This window comes from Puma concolor, chromosome D3 (genome assembly GCF_028749965.1).
Source record: "Puma concolor isolate L17-30 chromosome D3, mPumCon1.1.hap2, whole genome shotgun sequence".
Taxonomy (NCBI): Eukaryota; Metazoa; Chordata; class Mammalia; order Carnivora; family Felidae; genus Puma; species Puma concolor.
Genome location: NC_141678.1, coordinates 16,706,007 through 16,728,791, shown reverse-complemented (window position 1 = coordinate 16,728,791; position 22,785 = coordinate 16,706,007). Strand labels below are relative to the sequence as shown.

The 22,785-nt window shown below is 42.2% G+C and overlaps 1 protein-coding gene across 1 annotated transcript; it reads left to right on the top strand.

The window, feature by feature from the left end:
- Nucleotides 1-1,907: 1,907 nt before the first annotated feature.
- Nucleotides 1,908-20,284, top strand: COQ5 (coenzyme Q5, methyltransferase). Its single transcript, XM_025933436.2, has 7 exons — nucleotides 1,908-2,142; nucleotides 6,892-7,041; nucleotides 11,129-11,350; nucleotides 15,840-15,946; nucleotides 18,464-18,552; nucleotides 19,318-19,429; nucleotides 19,510-20,284. The coding sequence occupies exons 1-7, from the start codon at nucleotides 1,941-1,943 to the stop codon at nucleotides 19,609-19,611; spliced, it is 984 nt and encodes a 327-aa protein (XP_025789221.1). The 5' UTR covers nucleotides 1,908-1,940; the 3' UTR covers nucleotides 19,612-20,284.
- The last annotated feature ends 2,501 nt before the right edge of the window (nucleotides 20,285-22,785 follow it).

Here is a 22,785-nt window from a genome sequence, read left to right as displayed (position 1 = left end):
GAAAGCAAGCAAGCAAGCAAGCCAGCCAGCAAACTACAATGGAAAATGGTAGTAAGAGCTATAATAGGGGCACCTGGGTGGCTCAGTGGGTTAAGCGTCTGACTTTGGCTTAGGTCATGATCTCATGGTTTGTGAGCCCCGCATCATCAGGCTAACAGTGCCTGCCTGGGATTCTCTCTCTCCCTCTCTCTGCCCCTCCCCAAATTGCACATGCACGCATGCGCATGCCCTCTCTCTAAATAAATAAACTGAAGAAAAAAAAAACCCTCTAATTCCTTTAAAAAAGAAAAGAGCTATTGTAAAGTTAATACAAAATGCTGACTGTAGCAAAGGCTCCAAGGAGAGAAGTACAAAGAGGTGAGGGCAGGTAGAAGAAGGCTTCCCAGAGAGGTGTCACTTGAGCTGAGCATGGAAGGATGAGTGGAATTTCAGCAGTCATATATGAACAAATAAATAGACAAAATCCTGGGATTCCCCTAATTGGATCCTTTTTGGCTCCTTATTTATCATCACATGTGACACAAAACATTAATAAGTACTGTATACGTAAATCAATCAATTGCTTGAAATTAAGTTTTAACTGAAATTAAGAAAATTAGGTACTGATCTCATATTTTTAAATTTCCTTAAAATGCTTGTCTTGCTTCACTCTTTGCAGTTTTTTCCCCACAAATCATATTGAAATGAGAGAACAGGTACATAACGTTGGTCTGAAAACTTACTTTGATGTCTAGAAGGAACAGTCCCAAATCCTGAGCTCCATCCTTATATATGACTAGATAAGGAAGATATACTACGGTTCCTTGATGAATTTTTATTTCCTTTAACAACAATGTGAGAACTCTGATTACATGGATGAATCATTCCTTCTATCACTCTTAAAAATAAAAGAGAGGGAAAGAGGAAAAGCCCGTGCAGTTCTTCCAAAAGAAAGCAGTGGGTGTCCATCTGTCAGGCTACACATTAAACCAGGAAGAGATTTTTCATTTTCAAAATAGTTTCTTAGGGTCCTTGGCGCTTTCTCCTTGTGAAATATTTACAGGAAACATACATTTAAAAAGAGAATCAAAGCAGAAACATATAGAAATCCAAGCAAAACTCACCACCTCCATCCTCTTTTGAGCAAGATGGTCTACATTACCCTTTCCATAAAAAAAGAACAGGAAAATCTGGGGTTGAAGTAAACATCCATGCTCTGCCAGTTGGTGCTAAAAGTGTAGCTTTGTGACAGCAGAAGAGGGAGGGTGAGTGGTGATTGTGTCTGACTCGCTAAACAGTCACCAGAGCTTTCCTTCCCATTTATGAACTTCTTAAGTTCAAAAAATGGAATGACCAAAGAACAGCCTTTCATATGTTTATTTTTCAGAGTAGTCTAGCATATGTTTCTCAAGAAAGGTCTGCGAATTCTTTGCATCAGAATCATCAGAGAAGCTTGTTCAATAAAGATTCCCAATACCCATCCCAGATTTACGGATTCAAAATCTCTGGTCTTGGGGGCCCAGGAATCTGCATTTTAAACATCAAACTAGGTGATTCTTAGGCACATCAAAGTTTTAGAGAATTGACCTTGTAATCTACTTGGAAACCACACCGTATCTCAATTTCCTCCTTCTGCATCAGAAAACCAGAGTTACTGTATACCTTGTGAGTTAGCATTCACACTACTGGTTGACAAGATTCAGAGACATGGCCGCTGAGACGCGACTGGGGGCTCTTCCTAAGGTCCCTTCATTTCTGGTAAATTCTATATTCAACGTGGGAAGAAAGAAAAAGGATTTCGGGTGCTCAAAGACTAGCCTCTGGATCCCAGAGATCATGCATAGCTCTCTAGTAAAGGGTTTCAGGGCTCGTTCAATCACTACTGTCTCCTACCGGCCGCCGTCGACCCTCTAGTGATGCAACATGACGTACGGTCTGGCTGCTGTCACCCTACTGCCAAGATGGCGGCCCCCAGGAGCTGCGCTCTCTGGAGCTATTGCGGTCGTAGGTGGTCGCGGCTGATGCGGTGCTGCGAGCTCCCCGGGCTTCGTAGCTCCTGGCCTGGGGGTCCGCTGGGTGCGCGGCAATTATCCCAAGAGAAGCAGGCAACGGAAACACACTTCGGATTTGAGACTGTGTCGGAGGAAGAGAAGGGGGGCAAAGGTGAAAGGGGCGAGAGGGCGGATGGAGGGATCTATTTGCGATCTAGTTTCTTCTGCTCAGCCAGGAGTTGGTTTTACGTCCTGTTGACCCTTATGCCGTGGCCTGTGCAGTCCTGACCTTCAAGGAGTCACCTCAGCCTGACTCCTCAGAGCTTAGATGCCTCCTCTTATTGAACACAATAATTCTCACTAAATCCCATCAGTTGGATGTTTATGATGTGCCAGGCACCATGCAGATATTATTTCCACTTCTCATTTCACCCTTCCGACAGTGGGTATTGTTATGCCCAAGTTACACAGGAGGAAACTGAGACTTAAAGATCAAACAACAATTTGCCCAATTTAACATGGTGGAACGAGCATTCCAACTCAGTTTGGTGTGACCACACAGCTCATGTTTTTCACCTCTTGCTAAAGGGATGGACCATTTTTTCTAGAAAGGAAGAAGGAAACTAACTTCTCTGGACCTCAGCTTCCAAGTTTTATATGTAGGAATAATAGTAACCTTTCTCTTAGAGTTATAATAAGGATTAGATTACTTCATAAGTTAAAGTATTTTGAACAACGCCTGGCACTTCATAACTGCTAGATAAAGGTTAGGTATTGTTGAGCACTTTCTTTGTGTCCATTGTGCTATAGGCATGGGAAAGGAAAAGAACTATTTTAAAACTCCCATCTGTACCACTTATAATGGGGAAGGTATTATGCCCATTTTACAGATGGGTATGGTGAGGCTCTGAGAGTTTCCTTCACTTGGCCTATGGTCACCCAGGAAATAAAGAGAAAGAATTCACAATGGAATGTCCCATCCTTCTAAAGACCACTTCGTTGTCTTACCTCTCACCTCCGCCTTACTAAATACATAGATTTACTGTAGTAACTCTTTGAATATTTATTTTAAATTAACATTTATTTCACAGAACTGTGAATCCCCAGAAAGCTAGTACAGTGGCTCATTCATGTCTATATCTTAGTGCTTGGTGCACATTAAAAGCTTGATAACTGCTTGTGAAATAAGAGGGGTCAAGTAAAATGACAGTAAACTTTTATTAAGGACTTGAAACATTTTTACATACTTCACATTAATTCTTACAAATACAACCCTATGAGGTAGGGATTAGTAGCCGGATATTATAGATGGAGAAACTGTTGAAACAGAGATGTTAAGTCACTTGCCCAAGGTTCTGCTAATAAGTGGCAAAATTGGGGATTTGAATTCAGGTGGGTTGCTTCCAAAATGATAATGCCTAACCTCTGTATTGTACTTTACAACATATAAACAACATCTCACACAATGACAAGCAAGGAAGAAATTACCCACTGAGCTAAATCTAGATCTCCCACCTTGGGAGCCAACATTGAAGTGCAGGCAGTCTTCCTCTTGCACACTATTGCAGGACTATAAAAATGACCATGCACGCTGAAATCATGCACAATGATCTTAATTATCAATGAGAAAAATTGCAACTGTTCCATGACCTCTAAAAATTATTGAACATCAGGGTCACCTGGCTGGCTCAGTTGGTGGAGCATGTGACTCTTGACCTCAGGGTCATGAGGGCATAGAGCTTACTTAAAAAAAAATTGTTGGGGCGCCTGGGTGGCTCAGTCTGTTGAGCATCTGACTTTAGCTCAGGTCATGATCTCACAGTTCGTGGGTTCGTGCCCCGCAACAGGCTCTGTGCTGACCGCTTGCTCAGAGCCTGGAGCCTGCTTCAGATTCTGTGTCTCCTTCTCTCTCTCTGCCCCTCTCCCGCTCACGCTTTGTCTCACTCTGTTTCTCAAAAATAAATATATGTAAAAAAAATTTTTTTTTAATTATTGAACATCAAAAACTTCCTCACTGTTAATTATAAATGTATAGGGCCAATGAAACAAATAGTAAAGTCAATATTTACTTAGCACACTATAATTTAAAATTAGGTTTAATTTGTTTTTATTCTTTTTTTTTTTTTTTTTTTTTTTTTTTTTTTTTTTTTTTTGTGGGCTACACACCCAACCTGGGGCTTGAACACACAACCCTGAGATAAAGAGTCAGATGCTCTACTGACTGAGCCAGCCAAATGCCCCCAGATTAGGTTTAATTTTAACTTATTTAATGTAGGGGCGCCTGGGTGGCTCAGTGGGTTGAGCATCCGACTTTGGCTCAGGTCATGATCTCACGGTTTGTGAACTTGAGCGCCATGTCGGGCTCTGTGCGGACAGCTCAGAACCTGGAGCCTGCTTTGGATTCTGTGTCTCCCTTGCTCTCTGCCCCTCCCCTGCTCACACTCTGTCTCTCTCTCAAAAATAAATAAACATTTAAAAATATTACAAAGATGTAACACATAAAAAAATCTTATTTAATATAGTTAGGATTTTCAAATTTAAAATTTTTCAATTGAGTTAAAATTCTAATAAAATTAGAAACACTAAGCTGTTTTATTCCTTCATAAAAAAATGAATGAAGAGTAGTTTGAACAGTGTTTGCTACCTTCTGGTCATATATTTGCAATAGGGAGCAAGCATCTTCTCTATGCCTTGGCAAATTGCCATACTCCTTTCTAAGTTTCAATCAGCTTGTAACATTTTATCTTTTCACTTTCAAGGGTCATGAAATATCTCCAGGAATTCCGTTAGTGTGAGATTTTTTTTCACTGGCATCATTTCCTCTGGGACATCTTCAACCTTTTGTCACAACCACATCCTCATTTATGTCCATAAGTTCATCTTCACAAAGTTTTTCCAGCTGCGTAGCTAGAGTCTCTCGAGTATCAACGTTGTCAGCTGTTTCTCCTATAATCCCATGGACGTTTCACTTCCAGTATTACCACTTTTCACTTCTTTGCGGTGCTTTCATTTTCGTTGGCCAATTTCCTCTTTTTTTTTAATATATTTTTTTTAACATTTATTCATTTTTGAGAGACAGAGACAGGGCATGAGCGGGGGTGGGGCAGAGAGAGAGGGAGACGCAGAACCTGAAGCAGGCTCCAGGCTCCCAGCTGTCAGCACAGAGCCCAACATGGGGCTCAAACTCAACAACAGTGAGATTAGACCTGAGTTGAAGTCAGACGCTTAACTGACTGAGCCATGCAGGCGCCCCGGCCAATTTCCTCTTTGGATTACCTAGTTTTGTAAAATGCCGCATGTGTTTACAACTGAGAGATAAGGAGGTAACACAACTACATGCTTTGCTGTCTGTGTGTGAACTGAATGACTGATGTGCAGTGACCTAGCAACCACAAACTTAAAGAAGTGACATGATTGGTTACTGATCATGATATGTCTGTTATTTACAGATTGATTTATGAACTGAAGAACTACCAGCGGAGTTTGCACTGTATGCAATTACTCACAGTTTATATACCATTGGAACTGAATGATGTTGCTGGGGGACTGATGTTATTTAACTAAGCCACCATAACTGAAATTCATGTATATCAGAACCATGCAAAGCAAAAATTGCTTATACTCAGGGGGTTGAGCCTTAGTGTCCCTCAATACCCCAAAAGATGTTCAAAAGAAAAAAGCAAGCTTGGAGATCCTGGGGTTGAGAAAGGCGCTCAAGATGGAGTTAAAGGAGGAGCTCTGTAGTGTGCTGATTCAGCAGAGGACAGTGATGGTTTGGATCTATGCAGCACATTTCATCTGAAACTCAAAGCGTCTCTCCTTCATTACCTAATTTAGCCTTATGGCAGGGTGATAGGGAGCTGACACTGAGTTTTTCATCTTATGGGCAGAGAAACAGGTGTAAAGCAGTTAAATGTAGCCTGTGCTTTAAAGTGTTTTGGATAGTAAATTCCTTTTCCAGTTAGCTCAGATTCCACATTCACCCTTGATCCTATTAGATTAATGAGGAGAAAATTTAGGAGGGCCCTCTGCAGTGTGACTTGGCCCTAAATTGTACCTGTTGTTTTTCTGTGATCCCAGCAGAGATGAACTGAGACCTTCCTGTCTATTAGCCATGTCTTTCCAATGGTTTTGTTGTTTTTCTACTATAATAACCATTAGAAAAATTCCATACCCCCCCCGCCCCCGCCATCCTCTAAGAACTGGAAACCTACTTAGTACCAAGTAGGTGTGTGGCATTATCGAGGCATTGGTCCTAGATAAAGGTAACTAAGACAGCAGAAAAGAGGTTGGTTTCCTACCTAGAATAATTTAAGCCTTTTTTTTTTTTCAACGTTTATTTATTTTTGGGACAGAGAGAGACAGAGCATGAACGGGGGAGGTGCAGAGAGAGAGGGAGACACAGAATCGGAAACAGGCTCCAGGCTCTGAGCCATTAGCCCAGAGCCCGACGTGGGGCTCGAACTCACAGACTGCGAGATCGTGACCTGGCTGAAGTCGGACGCTTAACCGACTGCGCCACCCAGGCGCCCCTAATTTAAGCCTTTTTAAAAAGAGGTTAAGGGGTAGATTGAGGGGTCACCTGGGTGGCTCAGTTTGTTGAGCGTCTGAATTCGGCTCAGGTCATGATCTTGCAGTTTGTGAGTTCAAGCCCCACATTGGGCTTGCTGCTGTCAGCACAGAGCCCACTTCGGATTTTCTGTCTCCCTCTTTCTGCAGCCGCTGCACTCTCTCAAAAATAAATAAACATTAAAAAAAAAAAAAAGGCGGGGGGTAGATTTGGGCATCAAGCATTATAGCTTAACTTCAACAAAGACAGGCAAATTCAGGGGAGAAAAGCTTCACCCTCTTTCATTTAGGACTTCCCCAAGTTAATCTTGTTAATAGCACAATTAATTGTGTTGTATTTCTCCTATGTCAGTCTATCATGTGTTTGAAAGTGTGGCCAAGAAGTATGATGTGATGAATGATATGATGAGCCTTGGTATCCACCGTATTTGGAAGGATTTGCTGCTCTGTAAGATGCGCCCGTTTCCTGGGACCCAGCTGCTCGATGTTGCTGGAGGCACAGGTAATGTCCAGTTGAGAATCCTTGAGTATCCTGAGCATTACTTTACAGAAGTTAGTGTTTCTTGTTGGAATGAGCTAGCTTAACTACCATTAGGCTGAAGATGGTAATTGAAAATCAATATACTTCTTTCTTTAAATTTTTTTAATGTTTATTTATTTTGAGAGAGAGAGAGAGACAGTGTGCATGGGGGAGGGGCACAGAGAGAGGAGAGAGAGAATCCACATCACTGTCAGCACAGAGCCTGATGTGGGACTCAAATTCATGAAACTGTGAGATCATAAATTGAGTCTAGATCAAGAGTTGGATGCTTAGCCCACTGAGCCACTTAGGCACCCCCAAAATCAATTTACTTCTAAGAAACGTTTAACTAAATATCACTCAAAAGCACGAAATATCAACTTCATGCCTATCATTTTTCTAAAATGCACAAGTTACAAAGTAAATAGATTACTTTTTAATCCAGCAACATCTCACCCTCTACTTGACCATTTTCTTTTCTTTTTTTATTTATTTTTGAGAGAGAGAGAGCACGAGCAGGGCAAGTGGCATAGATATAGGGAGACACAGAATCTGAAGCAGACTGCGGGCTCCAAGCTGTGAGCTGTCAGCACAGAGCCCGATGTGCGGCTCGAACTCGCAAGCTGTGAGATCACGACCTCAGCCAAAGTCGGATGCTTAACCGACTGAGCCACCCAGGCACCCGACCATTTTATTTTCTGTTTAACCTTTAATCCACTTTCCCTTTTTCTTTGGGGGGGATGCCCTTTATAATATTTCATAAGCTCTCTAGACAATCTTTTCTGCTCAATCCACTATCACATCAGAAATCAAAAGCTCAATTGTGTTTTGGTTTTTTTTGAGCAGCAGACAAAAGTTTATTAGAATATAAGATTAGAAAGAATTGTAGGAAAACTCTCTTTACAGACAGGGGACGTTTGAAAGTGAATGCCCCAAAAGCTCAATTGTTTATATGTGATTCTTTGTTACTTGGTGCACACTAGGCATTTGGGGAGAAAATGTCACAGTTTCTAAAATGCATCTTGGGATGTTATCAAATGGTTAATTTACATGTTAAATTACATTAGAATAATGTGTCATACAATGTAATAATGTCATAATCTATACCAATTGAATAATATGGAATAACAAATTACAGAACAGTCTCCATGTGTGAAACACGTTTATGTCTGGTCCTCTCCTCAATGGAAACTCAGAAAGCAGTAAGACACCTTGTTCAGTGGAAGACAATTTAACAGAATCTATTAAAATTTAGAATCTTTAGGGGCTCCTGGGTGGCTCAGTTGGTTAAGCATCTGACTTGTGGTTTCAGCTCAGGTCATGATCTCAAGGCTTATGAGATCCAGCTCTTCATCAGGCTCCACGCTGATAGTGCGGAGCCTACTTGGGATTCTTTCTCTCCCTCTCCCCCTGTTCCCTGCTCCTGTGCGCTCTCTTTCTCAAAAATAAATAAAACTTTTTTAAAAATCTAGAATCTTTATAGTCTAGGATCCTACAATTCCAATTCTCCATGTGTAGTCTAAAAAAAAGAAAAAAATAACTTGCACAAAGATACAGATATAGAAAGGGTTCAGTCAGAGCTGCTTACATCTGTGGCTTAACCCATAACATTACTGCATACTGGCAACTGCCCATTTAGAAAATGTAATTAGAAGGTAATCCCATATATTAAAAAAGACATTTTAAAAATATATAGCTACAAATATGCTCACTGCATCATTTTTAGTAGTAGTGAAAAATTGGAAGTAACCTATTTCTGCCTCAGTAAAGAAATTGTTTTAAATTAAGATACATCCCTTCTACGAAATATTATGTAGCTATTTAAATGAATGCTATAAATACTGGTGGAAAGTTCTCAAGGACATATTCAGTGGGAAGAGAAAGAAAACAAGTTGTGTAACTATGTGTAGAATATCCCGGTGTAGGTTTTAAGTTGTTTTATAGGAGTACGTATAAAGTACTTAAATATATAGAAAAGTGACCAGAGAATGACTAATTTGTTGCAGAGACTGGAAAAACTTAAGAAGATATATTTCTTGCAAATAGTGTAAGGATAACAAAGACAACTTTATAACAAAGGAAATGCGATCCTAGAAAGCACTGTTTTGGCCCAAACAGTATTTACCTGGTCACGATAACATAAACACTTTTGATTTTCAGCTTTTAGACTCTAACCAGCAAAGCAGAGGAGACATAATTATAGCGGTAGAACAAACAATGTATGTTATCAGTCATGACGGCATTAAACTTCACACAATAGAAGGCTGAAGGGGTTCAAGAGGTACCATCTGTAGCTGATGAAATAGAAATAAAATATTAATTAGTCTGTTACTCTAGTTTACAAAGGGATCTGTGAGGAACTATGAAATGTGATACAAATATATTGGGAAGATGGAGGCAACCAGAGAAGAGGGGCGGGGTATCATTATAAGCACGGTAAGTAAAGAGCTGGAACCAACAGAAGGAACAGCTGAAAGAGTTGAGAAAGATGGTCTCTGGGGAGCTGAACTGGGCATGGGAAGTGGTAGGGCAGGGAACCATTGCTGGTAACTATACCCTTTCTTTCCTAACAATTATTAGAGACTAGAAGGGCTTCACACTAAGCACTTGACACTGGTTGTGTCTGGAGAGGGTATGGAGAAAGAATGGAACTTTTATGTTTTCTTCTAAATATTTAGATGAGTCTTTTGTAGTGAGAACTATCCATGCATTACTTATGCTATTTTTTTTTAAGTTTTGTTTTTTGTTTTTTGTTTTTCTTTAAGTAGGCTCGATGCCCAGTGTGGAACCCAGTGGGGGGCTTGAACTCACGATGCTGAGATCAAGACCTGAGCTAAAATTAAGAGTTGGATGCTCAACCAACTGAGCCACCCAGGCACCCTAAAAGGTTTTTAAGAATATTAGAAGTTAACAGGGAACCTGGCTGGTTCAGTTGATAGAACATGCAACTCTTTTTTTCTCAATTTTAATTTTTTATTTTAGAGAGAGAGAGAGAGTGAGAGAGCACAAGCAGGGGAGGGGCAGAGGGAGAGAGAGAGAGAGAGAGAGAGAGAGAGAGAGAGAGAGAGAGAGAGAGAATCCTAAGCAGCCTCCACACTCAGCGCAGAACCCGACTCGGGACTCAATCCCATGACCCTGGGATCATGACCTAAGCCAAAATCAAGAGTTGGATGTTCAACAACTGGGCCACCCAGGTGTCCCAAGTGTCTGACTCTTGATTTCAGCCCAGGTCATGATCTCATGGTTCATGGGATGGACATGTCGAGCTTTGCGCTGACAGCACGCAACCTGCTTGGGTTCTCTCTCTCTCTCTCTCTCTCTCTCTCTCTCTCTCTCTCTCTGCCCCTCCGCCACTCCTGCGTATGTGTGTGCTCTCTCTCTCAAAATAAATAAAATAAACATTAAAAAATAAAATGAAATCTTAAAAAATATATTAGAAGGGACACCTGGGTGGCTCAGTTGGTTAAGCATCCAGCTAACTCTTGGTTCCAGTTCAGGTCAAGTTCTCACAGTTTGTGGGTTCGAGCCCCATGTCAGGCTCTGTGCTGGCAGCACAGAGCCTGCTTGGGATCCTCTCTCTCCCCCCTCTCCTGTTTGTGCTTGCTTTTTCTCTCTCTCAAAATTAAATAAGTAAGTTTTAAATGTATATATATATATATATATATATATATGAAGTTTTTAAAAATTGATGTTAGTAGTTACTATATAAATGAAGAGAAACTTCAATTTTTTTTTTTTTTTTTTAACGTTTTATTTATTTTTGGGACAGAGAGAGACAGAGCATGAACGGGCGAGGGGCAGAGAGAGAGGGAGACACAGAATCGGAAACAGGCTCCAGGCTCTGAGCCATCAGCCCAGAGCCCGACGCGGGGCTCGAACTCACGGACCGTGAGATCGTGACCTGGTTGAAGTCGGACGCTTAACCGACTGCGCCACCCAGGCGCCCCGAAACTTCAATTTTTGTACACTCCTCAAATCTTGTCCCTTTGTATCTCTGTTTGGGTTTTGGAAATGCTGGGGTTTTGTTTATATTTGTGTTTGCATCTTTCCTCCTGTTGGCTTTCCACAGGTGACATTGCATTCCGGTTCCTTAATTATGTTCAGGCACAGCATAAGGGAAAGCAGAAGAGGCAGTTACGGGCCCAGCAAAATTTATCCTGGGAAGAAATTGCCAAAAAGTACCAAAACGAAGAGGACCCCTTGGGCGGTTCCCGGGTTGTGGTCTGTGACATCAACAAGGAGATGCTAAAGATTGGAAAGCAGAAAGCCCATGCTCGGGGATACAAAGCTGGTAAGTCAGTCCTATAGAAAGTAGACACTGCAGGAATGTTTGTGTCCTTTTTGTTTTTTTGGGTTTTTTTTTAACATTTATTTTTGAGAGACAGAAAGAGACAGAGCACGAGCAGAGGAGGGGCAGACAGAGAGGGAGACACAGAAACCAAAGTAAGCTCCAGGCTCTGAGCTGTCAGCACAGAGCCCAACGCAGGGCTGGAACCCACAAACCAGGAGATTATGACCTGAGCCGAAGTCAGACACTTAACCAACTGAGTCAACTAGGCGCCCCATTTTTGTATGTTTATGAAATGAGATATGTAAAATGTTGAAGAGCTTTATTTTTCAGCTTCCAAAAACGTACAGATAGGCAGGAATCAACGATAATTTGCATGAATCCAGTTTGTATGCTGTTATGTACATTATTTCAGCACCCCAGGGAGTTAGATTATCAGCCCCATGTGACCAAAGCCCAAAAAGTTGAAGTGTCCTACTCAAGTCACACAACTTTTAAATAGGCAGACCCCAATTTGGAGCTGAATCTTCTCATCTTAGCCCTTAGGCCCTGAGATAGTTTTGCTTTCAATTCCCGGCAACTCCCTGCTGACCCCAGTGTCCTGTTTTTGAGCCACATCATATCCCATCAGTACTCAAAGGGGTTGACAGATGTGGTAGCTGAGAAGGTGCTTTGCCCCTAAAGCAGAAACTTGTCCTTCAGACACAAGGAGTGCAAGCAGCTGACAGCCTCCAGCTCTTACAACTTTTAGGCTCTGCCTCAGCTTCCAAGTTGGGCTCTTTTCTGGCAGGGCTCCAGAGCTCCCTATTGGCTTGGCTAAGGCTTTATCAGATCTGCACTGATCTGTAGGCTTTCTCTGCTCAGTCTTGCTTCCTCTTCCTTTTATCTTCCCTGGGTGTTCTCCCCTGCACTCCCCCTCCAAAACAAACAAACAAACAAAACATTTGCACTCCTCCATCATCTCAGCATGTTTCTTGCTTTTTTTTTTTTAATTATTTTATCAGCATCTGCTTTTCAGAGGCCCCAGCTGATAGAGTTAAAGAAACACCGTAAACAGTACTCTCAGCAGCACACAGGAGAGTGACTGCACATCTCTGGGAACCCACTGCAACCTGAAAATGGACAGTTTGGGCCCTGGCTTAAAGACCTAGATTTCACATTTCGCTTTCTGTTTGTTTTCATATTTTGAAATACTTTCCCCCAGTTTTTTCCAAGTAGAAGTGAGGATCCGGCAGCCACACCACCATTTAGCTCACTTTTCACAGCTGCTGCACTGCCCTCTTCCCAGCTCGCCAAGCACTGCAGGCAGCCACTGTGTGAGACAGTGAGATAGGACAAAGAAAATAAAGTCCCTCAGGTCAACATCAGCGTTCCTGGCCTCCCCTTCCCCCACCAGGAGTATCTATGGTTATTTTAGTTCAATTCTTCCTCCTCCTCCTCCTCCCACCCCCAGAACAAGCTGCCTAGACGAACAACCCACTTGGCCTACAAGATGAAGGGCTCTTTTGTTAACCATCAACGCTGATCAGAAAGCAGACAGTCCCTAGTGTTTTTAGACAAAGGCACTATGTTTCCTTACTCCTACTGAAAAACGTGTTTCCCTTCTCTCTGGTGCTTAGCCGTAAAGAATGGAGAACAACGAAAGAAATGATAGGCAGTGTTCCATTTCTGGATTCACCTCTTCCATACCATAGCTTGCCCTTCAGCCTCTCCCAACTGCCAGGACAAATCCACTGGCATAGGAATTACCAAGTGCTGCATAGGACAGTTTTTTATCTTTCCTCCTGGCTTTGTCAGTCTCCGATAATGATGTCTTTGTAAAAACTCTCATGCAAAAAGAGTTGAAACTAAGGAGGATCCTAGAAATTATTTTGTAATAGTAAAAGTTAATGTGAAAGGCATATTTATGTGTAGCGCTGTTTATTTGTATTTTATGTGGAGCACTTCTTCCCCAAATGTAAGCTCGGTGGGCTGGAGCTTTAAACAAATTATTTCATAGGTTATAAAAGTGGTATATTTGGGAGAACTTTTGGATTTTGGAAAAGTATTAAGAAGAAAGTAAATGTTACCTATAATTGCAAATCATTTTCATTTCCTTTTTATGAAATTAAAGCCTTCCTGTATATACAAATTTAGTATCCTGCCCTAATTCAGCATTGTATCATGAGATTTTTCTATGTCATTAAAAATTCCTTAAAATCATTATTTATTATATTCTCCTGTATGGATGTGAATCATGAAGATTTCACATAACCAATTTACATCACCAATAACCAACTGATCTTTCATTTTTTTTCTAGTGTTTTTGCACATTGCACAGCATTGTAACATCCATATTTGTAAATTTTTGCATGCATTTGTTAATGTTTTTACCTTCTATATAACCTTGGACAATTGTTTAAACTCTTTACATTTCAATTACTTTATCTATAAAATGGAGAGAATAGGGACGCCTGGGTGGCCAGTCAGTTAAGCGGCCGACTTCAGCTCAGGTCATGATCTCGCGGTTCGTAAGTTCAAGCCCTGCATCGAGCACTGTGCTAACAGGTTAGAGCCTGGAGCTTGCTTTGGATTCTGTGTCTCCCTCTCTCTCACCCTCTCATTCACTCACACTGTGTCTCTGTCTCTCTCAAAAATAAATAAACTTAAAAAAAATTTTTAAATAAAGAGAATAAAAACCACCTTATAGTAGGAGGCAATGTACCATAGCTGTTGAAAAACACAGGCTCTGGGATAAAACAACCTGAGTTCCAGTCCCTCCATATGACCTTGGGTAAGCTGCTTTAACCTTTCTGATACTCAGCTTTGCTCATCTAAAACGTGAGGATGATAATAAGAGCTATCCCATGGAGTTGGTATGAGAATGTGATAAGATAATGTATTTAAAGTGATAATACAGACCCTGCCACCAAGGGGTCGGAGCAGTTGCAATGATGATGATGATGATGATGTCATCAATGTCCTCCTCCTAAAAATCAAATAGCTGGGTCAAAGGGTATGCTTATTTTTATTTTATTTTTATTTTATTTTATTTTATTTATGCTTGTTAACAACTGCTAGTTTGCTTTCCAGGGAGGTTATTTTCATTTACTGTCCTCTACAGAGCTTTCCTTCTATATTGCATTTTATGTCTAATTCACTGCACGTTGGGTAATACTAAAGCCGAATCAATATCCTTAGAGGACATAGCCACCGTTATAGGGTTCCCTTGGGTGTTTCCTGAATTTGTGACCAGACTTGGGTCTTGACCCTTTAATTCTCCAATAGAACCAATATAACTAGGCTAAATTGTGTACTTAGAATACTTCCAATGACACTCTGATACTCTTATTTTTTTATTTTTTAAAATTATTTTTAGCATTTTATTTATTTTCAAGAGAGAGACAGAATATGAGTGGGGGAGGGGCAGAGAGAGAGGGAGACAGAATCCACGAAGCAGGCTCCAGGCTCTGAGCTGTCAGCACAGAGCCCAACCTGGGGCCCGAACCCATGAACTATGAGATCATGGCCTGAGACAAAGTCAGACACTTAACCGACTAAGCCACCCAGGTGCCCTTTAAAAACATTTTTTTTAATGTTTCATTTCCTCTGATACTCTTATTAACTCCACTTTACAGATGAGGAAACCAAGTCAAAGTAGTTTATTCAAGATTATATAGCTAATAAATGGTGAAGCTGGAGTTAGAACTTGGGCAGTCTAACCCCAGGACCTGGGATCTTAACCACGGTGCTTTACACAAAACACTTAGTTAGGTAAAAGTTGCTTGAGGGTGGGCATAACTAAGTATTCATCAGGTTTTACTCTGAGACCCTTGGGGAAAGAACTTCCTGCTGACTTCAAGAAATCAAATCCTCAGGGGGACAGGACACCTTGAAGACAGTGGCCAGGGGGCGCCTGGGTGGCGCAGTCAGTTAAGCGTCCGACTTCAGCCAGGTCACGATCTCGCGGTCCGTGAGTTCGAGCCCCGCGTCGGGCTCTGGGCTGATGGCTCGGAGCCTGGAGCCTGTTTCCGATTCTGTGTCTCCCTCTCTCTCTGCCCCTCCCCCGTTCATGCTCTGTCTCTCTCTGTCCCAAAAATAAATAAACGTTGAAAAAAAAAAAAATTAAAAAAAAAAAAAAGACAGTGGCCAGGAACCCAGTGATGAAGGCAGGCGTGTGATGGTTGCTGATACCACATGTATGGTATTTGCCCAGCACCAAACTGTTCTCCATTTCTCCCACACCAACTAGGTAGGTGTCCAATGATTCAGTTCAATTCTGAGACTAATCCAGAGTTAGTCTCAGATTCCACAGATTTAGAGGCTCCGTACTATAAGACTCCCCCCACTTGAGAAGTCAGCCATCTAGGGGGTGTCCAGGCTGCCCATGATTCTGCCTGGCTGACTACACAAATTGGGGGGTTCCCATGATGCCCTCCTCAGGTTTGACAATTCACTGGGTGCAGAAGAGACGGCTACCCAGACTGAGACCAGAAATGATTTTCTTTTTCAGGACTTGCTTGGGTATTGGGAGATGCTGAAGAACTGCCCTTTGATGATGACAAGTTTGATGTTTACACTATTGCCTTTGGGATCCGGAATGTCACACACATTGATCAGGTATGAATGGCTGCATCCTCAGCTTGAGTGACTCTCACGATATTAGATCTCCTGGAATGGCTCCACGGAAAAGGAGGAAGGAGGGAGAGATTCTTCACTCAAACCAGCTCTTGAGTGGAATGACCATGTCAGGCTTAGGGGCTTCAATCCTTGAAGTTGCCAATTTTCCTACTCACAAAATTGAAAAAGACCAAGACCACAGAGCAGATCCTCATAGAAGCCTTTGTTGCTTGGGTTGGTATTCACATCTTTGAGCTGTCTGTCTTGCTCTGGCATTCCATCTGTTTCCTCTCATTTGAGAAGTTGTCTGACTCTGTGAGTTTGCAGATCAGTGGCATTTCCAAGGCCAACACAGAAAAAGGCAAACACTATTTTGGCAGAAGGTAGCTAGAGTAATGGGTTCCTCTATAGGGAGAAGGGAACATTCAGCTTGCAATCTGACACAGCTTTTTGTTCTTTTTTTTAAGATTGTATTTTTAAGTAATTTGTTTGTTTACTTATTTATTTTGAGAGAGGGAGAGACAGCATGAGTTGGGGAGGGGCAGAGAAGAAGAAGAGAATCCCAAGTAGCCTCCATTCTGCCAGCACAGAGACTGATGCTGGGCTCAAACCCACAAACCATGAGATCATCACCTGAGCCGAAGTCAGATGCTTAACTGACTGAGCCACCCAGGCGCCCCTATTTTTAAGTAATTTCTGCACCCAACTTGGGGCTCAAACTCAAAACCCTGAGATCAAGAGTCCCATGCTCCACTGACTGAGCCAGCCAGGCACCACCTGATGCAGTTCTTCTTTATTTCTACTTCAACATTCTATCCCAAAGCATTTGAAGGTAATAGGCAAGGTGCCACGTTTTGGTTCTATAATGGGCGCTCTAGTTATCTGGTTTCTCTGCTTTTGGTGGGACTTTTTTTTTTTTAATGTTTATTTATTTTTGAGAGAGAGAGAGACAGTGTGGGCGGGGGAAGGGCAGAGAGAGAGGAAGACACAGGCTCTCACCTGTCAGCACAGAGCCTGACATGGGGCTTGAACTCATGAACCGTAAGATCATGACCTGAGCTGAAGTTGGACTCTTAACTGACTGAGCCACTCAGCCACCTTGGTGGGACATCTTTATGATGCACTTCAGCTTGGTTTTTATGACCTGCTTGTGTATGTAGCCAGTTTATTATTTTAATTTCAAAAAATGTTTTTGAATAGGTTCAAAGTACAAAAAGGTGTATCAGTGAAAGTATGCCTCCTATCCATGTGTCCCAACCATTCAGTGCATCCTCTCCCTCCAGACAATCACCAATTTCTTGTGTCAATGTCTTTATTGTTTTTTTCTTTTTTTATACAAATATTAGCATATGAAACATTTTGCTCATTGCTTTTTTTCCATTAAATATGTATCTTGGAGGGGTACCTGGGTGGTTCAGTCAGTTGAGTGTCCTACTTCAACTCGTGGTCATGATCTCGTGGTTCAGGAGTTCAAGCCCCGCATTGGGCTAGCTGATATCAGCACAGAGCCCACTTCGGATCCTCTGACCCCCTCTCTCACCCTCTCCTCCTCCCCTGCTCACATACACACATTCTCTCTCTTTCTCTCTCTCTTAAAAATAAACATTTATTTTATGCATATCCCAATAGATGCATTTCTATAAGATAGGTTCCTTGAAGTAAAATTGCTAGATCAAAAAGGATATCCACTGTGATTTAAATAAGTAATTGTAGGGATGCCTGGCTGGCTCTGTTGGTAAAGCATGTAACCCTTGATCTTGGGGTTGTAAGTTTGAACCCCACGTTGGGCAGAGTTTACTTTTTTTTTTTTAATGTTTATTTTTGAGACAGAGAGCGCAGCAGAGGAGAGGTGGGGAGATACAGAGGATCCAAAGCAGGCTCTGTGCTGACAGCACCAAGCCCGATTCAAGACTTAAACCCATGAACCATGAGATCATGACCTGAGCTGAAGTAGGACACTGAACCAACTGAACCACCCGAACCACCCAGGTGCCCAAGAGTTTACTTTTAAAAATAAAGAAAAAAGGGGCGCCTGGGTGGCTCAGTCAGTTCAGCATCTGACTTTGGCTCAGGTCATAATCTCAATGTCCGTGAGTTCAAGCCCCATGTTGGGCTGTGTGCTGACAGCTCAGAGGCTGGAGCCTGCTTCGGATTCTGTGTCTCCCTCTCTTTCTGCCCCTCCCCTGCTCATACTCTGTCTCTCTCAAAAATAAACAAACATTAAAAAATAAAGAAAAAAAATCCTGAAATAAGCTTTTAATAAATAATAATTGTGAAATTGGCCACCATGTAGTTATACCAGTCTGAATGCTCCAAGTAACCTTCTCTTCGTGCCTATAAAATTTAGAATAGTGTAGGGTTATCTCCGCTACTACAGCTTTCCAGCTAAGAATGCACAAGGGAGCTATGGGAAATGCTAACTTTTATAATGCCCACTGAAGCTCGAGCTGTCTTGGCCTCATGGAATTGAGTGAGTTCTGCTGAGGAGTATGTTCTCTTGTTCCTTGTCTTGCTCAGGCACTCCAGGAAGCCCATCGAGTCCTGAAGCCAGGAGGACGGTTTCTCTGTCTGGAGTTTAGCCAAGTGAACAATCCCCTCATTTCCAGGTTGGCACTGTTAACAGGGCTTTATTCTCCTTGTCTAGCCAAGGGCTTCCCATCCCCAAATGGACAGAAAATAGCCAGTAAGCTAGAAGCATGAACCTCATAGTTCAGAGTCTCTAGGGGACACAGTGCCACCTCAGGTCAGCCAGTTCTAACGACAACACCTAAGCCAGAAGAATTTCAAAGGCTCAAGTTGGCCCACAGATGTATTTTGACTCATCAGTTTTTAAGAAATTGACTTAGATGTTCATATTTAAAAATCAGGAAGTTTTACATGAAAATTTCCAGCTTCAATTGAGAAATCAGATGTATGGCAACACTGAGAAAGCACTTATTCCCACATGGCAGTAGTCAGAGCTGAGTAGTGCTTGTCCCTTCTCCACTTCTTTTTAGATTTACTTATTTTGAGAGAGACAGAGCACAAGTGGGGAAAGGGCAGAGAGAGATGGGGACAGAGGATCCAAAGTGGGCTCCACGCTGACAGCAGAGAGTCCAATGCAGGGGCTCGAACCCATGAACCTGTGAGATCATGACCTGAGCCGAAGTCAGACACTCGACCAACTGAGCCACCCAGGCGCCCCACGCCTTCTCCACTTTTATGCTACTTCCTAATTGTACCTTGTTACTCCCTATTGGTCTTGCACCTGGCCCACATCGCTTACTTCAGGTACTGACCCTACAAGGCATTTGGATTTATGACTCCAGGCCTAAAACTTCTTGCTTATCAGGGGTCATGTTCTAACCTTAATCTTTCATCCTTTTCTTTAGTCTTTATGATCTGTATAGCTTCCAGGTCATTCCTGTCCTGGGAGAAGTCATCGCAGGAGATTGGAAGTCCTACCAATACCTTGTAGAGAGTATCCGACAGTTCCCACCTCAGGTACAAAACCATAATTTTACAACAAAGGGCCTAGAGTTTAAATCCAGGTGATCCTTGCTGTATCTTTCTTTGTGTTTTAGGAGGAGTTCAAAGAGATGATAGAGGATGCGGGTTTTGAGAAAGTGACTTACGAAAGTCTCACATCAGGCATTGTGGCCATTCACTCTGGCTTCAAACTGTAACTCCTTTGCTGTTCTGGAGTGTGTACCAGTCACATCCAGTCGAAAGCCTGGAAGTAAAGGAAGTGAGACCAGTAGCAGAACATCTCCTCTTAAGGAGGTGGGCCTTGGACTCATGTTCTGATGTGACCAATCTCCAAGTGGAAGAACCAGATTCCTGTCACTTTGTTGCAACTTTCATTGGGAGCTGCTTCAGGCCTTCTCCCAGAGGTATTTGGTCTATATTTTGTGCTCAACTCCTGCTAATTTTTCTTGGCCGTGCAGTGTGTAGTTGAGGTAAAACTTCTCATTTTTTAAGTGTATTTGTAGCTTCTCTGCTGGTGCTGCCTTCCAGAGGGATAATGAATCCTTTGAACCCAATGATTATGTGAACTAGAAAATGTCCTAGCTGTACCTGAGTCAGCCTTTCAGCCTAGGACTAAGTCTGGGGCCAAAAACCAGGGCCCAAGTCAGAGGGTTAACAATCACAACTAGAATTATGAACTGAACCACTAAAGGAGTTTACAATTTGTGCACTATTTGTTATTTCTTCTTGGGGAGGGATCAGTGAGGGAAATACATTTTTGTCAACACTCACTCATTCCTCTTCCACCAAAAATGACTACTGTATCCTCAGTGCCTGTCATGAAGAAAACAATAAATCCTTGTTGAAAGAAAGAATAAATGTACCAGCCAACTCCTGCTTTTGTGTTTTATATGGAGAGTTTTTGTTTTTTTTTTGAGAGAGAGAGGGCGCACGCACAAGCAGGAGAGCAGGAAGGGGAGGAGCAGGGAGAAAATCCCAAGCAGGTTCCACTCCCGGCATCAAGCCCAACATGGGGCTCAATCTCACAACCTTGAGATCTTGACCAGAGCCAAAATCAAGAGTTGGACACTTACCTGAGCCACCCAGGCACCCCTCGAGAGCTTCTTTATCAGAATACATTTGAAGGGTTCTACAGTCAAAAAAATTATAAAAGTTTGAAAACTATCTAGCCTACCCACCCTCTCCGCCCCAGTACTAAGGGGCAGAGCTGGGCAGAGCACTCATCTCCTCAGTACAGTCTACTGTTTGATGTTAAAGTGAGGCCATAAATATTGCGAAGTGAATGAAGCTTATGGTTTTTAAGGGATTTTAGTAAGAAACTGCAGAAAGCAACCTGTGACTTGGCTGGCCATGTATTAATTGTGGTGAACTTAGTTCAAGGGCATTTCAGAAGCCTTCAGGTATATGCTGCGTCTTGGTCCAGCACAGTGGGGGTCAGTTATGTACCTTCACTCACAAGATCTTGCCCTGTCATTGAAAAGCTTTCAGGGGCACCTGGGTGGCTCAATCAGTTCAGCATTTCGGCTCAGGTCATGATCTCACGGTTCGTGAGATCAAGCCCCATGTTGGATTCCAAGCTGACAGCGTGGAGCCTGCTTGCGATTCTCTCTCTCTTCCCCTTCCCGGCTCACAAGTATACATTCTCTAATATTAAAGTTTTCAGACACACAGCTATCTATATACAACTATCTCAAAGAATAGCAAAAGAACGTTTGACAAGCCTTAACCCTTAGAAAAACTTTTAGCTTACATTTTCTCAGCCAGCTGGCCTTTGAAATTACAATTAACAAGCAGCAGACACTGGAAGGAATTTCATAAACCATCAGCCCAGTTCTATCTCCCTGGCAAAGTGGTTTTCTCACATCTGAATCAAAAACATAGGGGTACCTGGGTGGCTCAGTCAGTTAAGCATGACTCGTGATTTTTGGCTTGGGTCATGATCTTTCCATTGATGGGATCAAACCCTGCATTGGGCAGCTCTGTGCTGACAGCCCAGAGCCTGCTTAAGATTCTCTCTCTGCCCCTCCCCTGAACCTGCATACTCTCTCAAACATTTAAAAATACAATAATTAAAAACTGCCACTTTCAGACAGTAGATATGGGCCTGATCAAATTAGAACTCCCCAATGTCCAGCCATTTGTGGACTTCTACCAGCTCTAGGATCTATTGCTGGCAGACCATTTAGAAGCAGAGATAACTGAACAGGACTGATACAGCTTTAAAAGCTTCAAATCGAAATATAGAAAGAGGAGAAAAAAGAGGAAATATAGAAAGAGGAGAAAAAGAAAAATGAACTATGGGAACATCTTCAGTCTGTTTATATAAATACAAACCTAAATCAACTCAGTTGTATTGTTCCACAGAACCTCATCCTTCTTCCCTGCAGCAAGCAGGGGGAAAATCCTCCCATTTTAACTACTGTAATAAACAGGGAAAACAATGGTTTGCCTCTTTACCCTGAAACTTTCCCAATCCTAACACAGCTCAATTTCACTACAATTCCTAAAACCCCAAGTTCTGGTAATAATCTCCCAAAGATATTACAACCTAATGCTATTCTTTTTTTTTTTTTTTTCAACGTTTATTCATTTCTGGGACAGACAGAGACAGAGCATGAACGGGGCAGGGGCAGAGAGAGAGGGAGACACAGAATCGGAAACAGGTTCCAGGCTCTGAGCCATCAGCCCAGAGCCCGACACGGGGCTCGAACTCACGGACAGCGAGATCGTGACCTGGCTGAAGTCGGACGCTTAACCGACTGCGCCACCCAGGCGCCCCAACCTAATGCTATTCTTAAGCTGGAGTCCTCTCAACTCTATCCTCTCCTTCTGTGCTAGCAACAGCTCAGCTGCTCAGAAATCCTAATTGCATCTCACAGATCCAAAGTAAAATAAAAAGCCTGACTTCACGTGAACACTGAAAAGTAATATAGGGAAACCAGAAAGCCAGGACTTTCCTTGCAGCTTCCCAAGATGAGCGTGGGTTGTTTCAGCCTCCAGCATATTTCCTTTATACCTACAAAAGTCAAGTCTGCTATATTTGTTTTTCTTCATAGAAACGACTTAAGTCTTCTTAAAATTGATAGCAGGAAACCTTTAATGAAAGTTACTTATCCACAGCTTTAATTGGGTCTTTTAACGAAAGCCTCAATTCACATTTAATTGTTAATGGGGTTTCTAAGTACAGCTAGTTAAAGCACAGCACAGCAGGCTTACACGTTTAAATTCCTGCAAAGACTTTATTAGAATCACATGGACGGCTGCTGCTCAGAAACTTTCATTTTCCTTTTTAAGACCACTTTTAATCTTGAGTGTCCTTTTGGGACAAGGCAGGAAAAGGCCCGGGGGGGGGTGGGGGCGCGGATAGCCCA

Excerpts from the sequence above, each read along its gene's own strand:
- COQ5 (XM_025933436.2), top strand. The coding sequence starts at position 1,941 with ATGGCGGCCCCCAGGAGCTGCGCTCTCTGGAGCTATTGCGGTCGTAGG. Across the intron at positions 2,143-6,891 it reads GGAAGAGAAGGGGGGCAAAG|TCTATCATGTGTTTGAAAGT; the intron begins GTGAAAGGGGCG and ends CTCCTATGTCAG. Across the intron at positions 18,553-19,317 it reads AACAATCCCCTCATTTCCAG|TCTTTATGATCTGTATAGCT; the intron begins GTTGGCACTGTT and ends CCTTTTCTTTAG.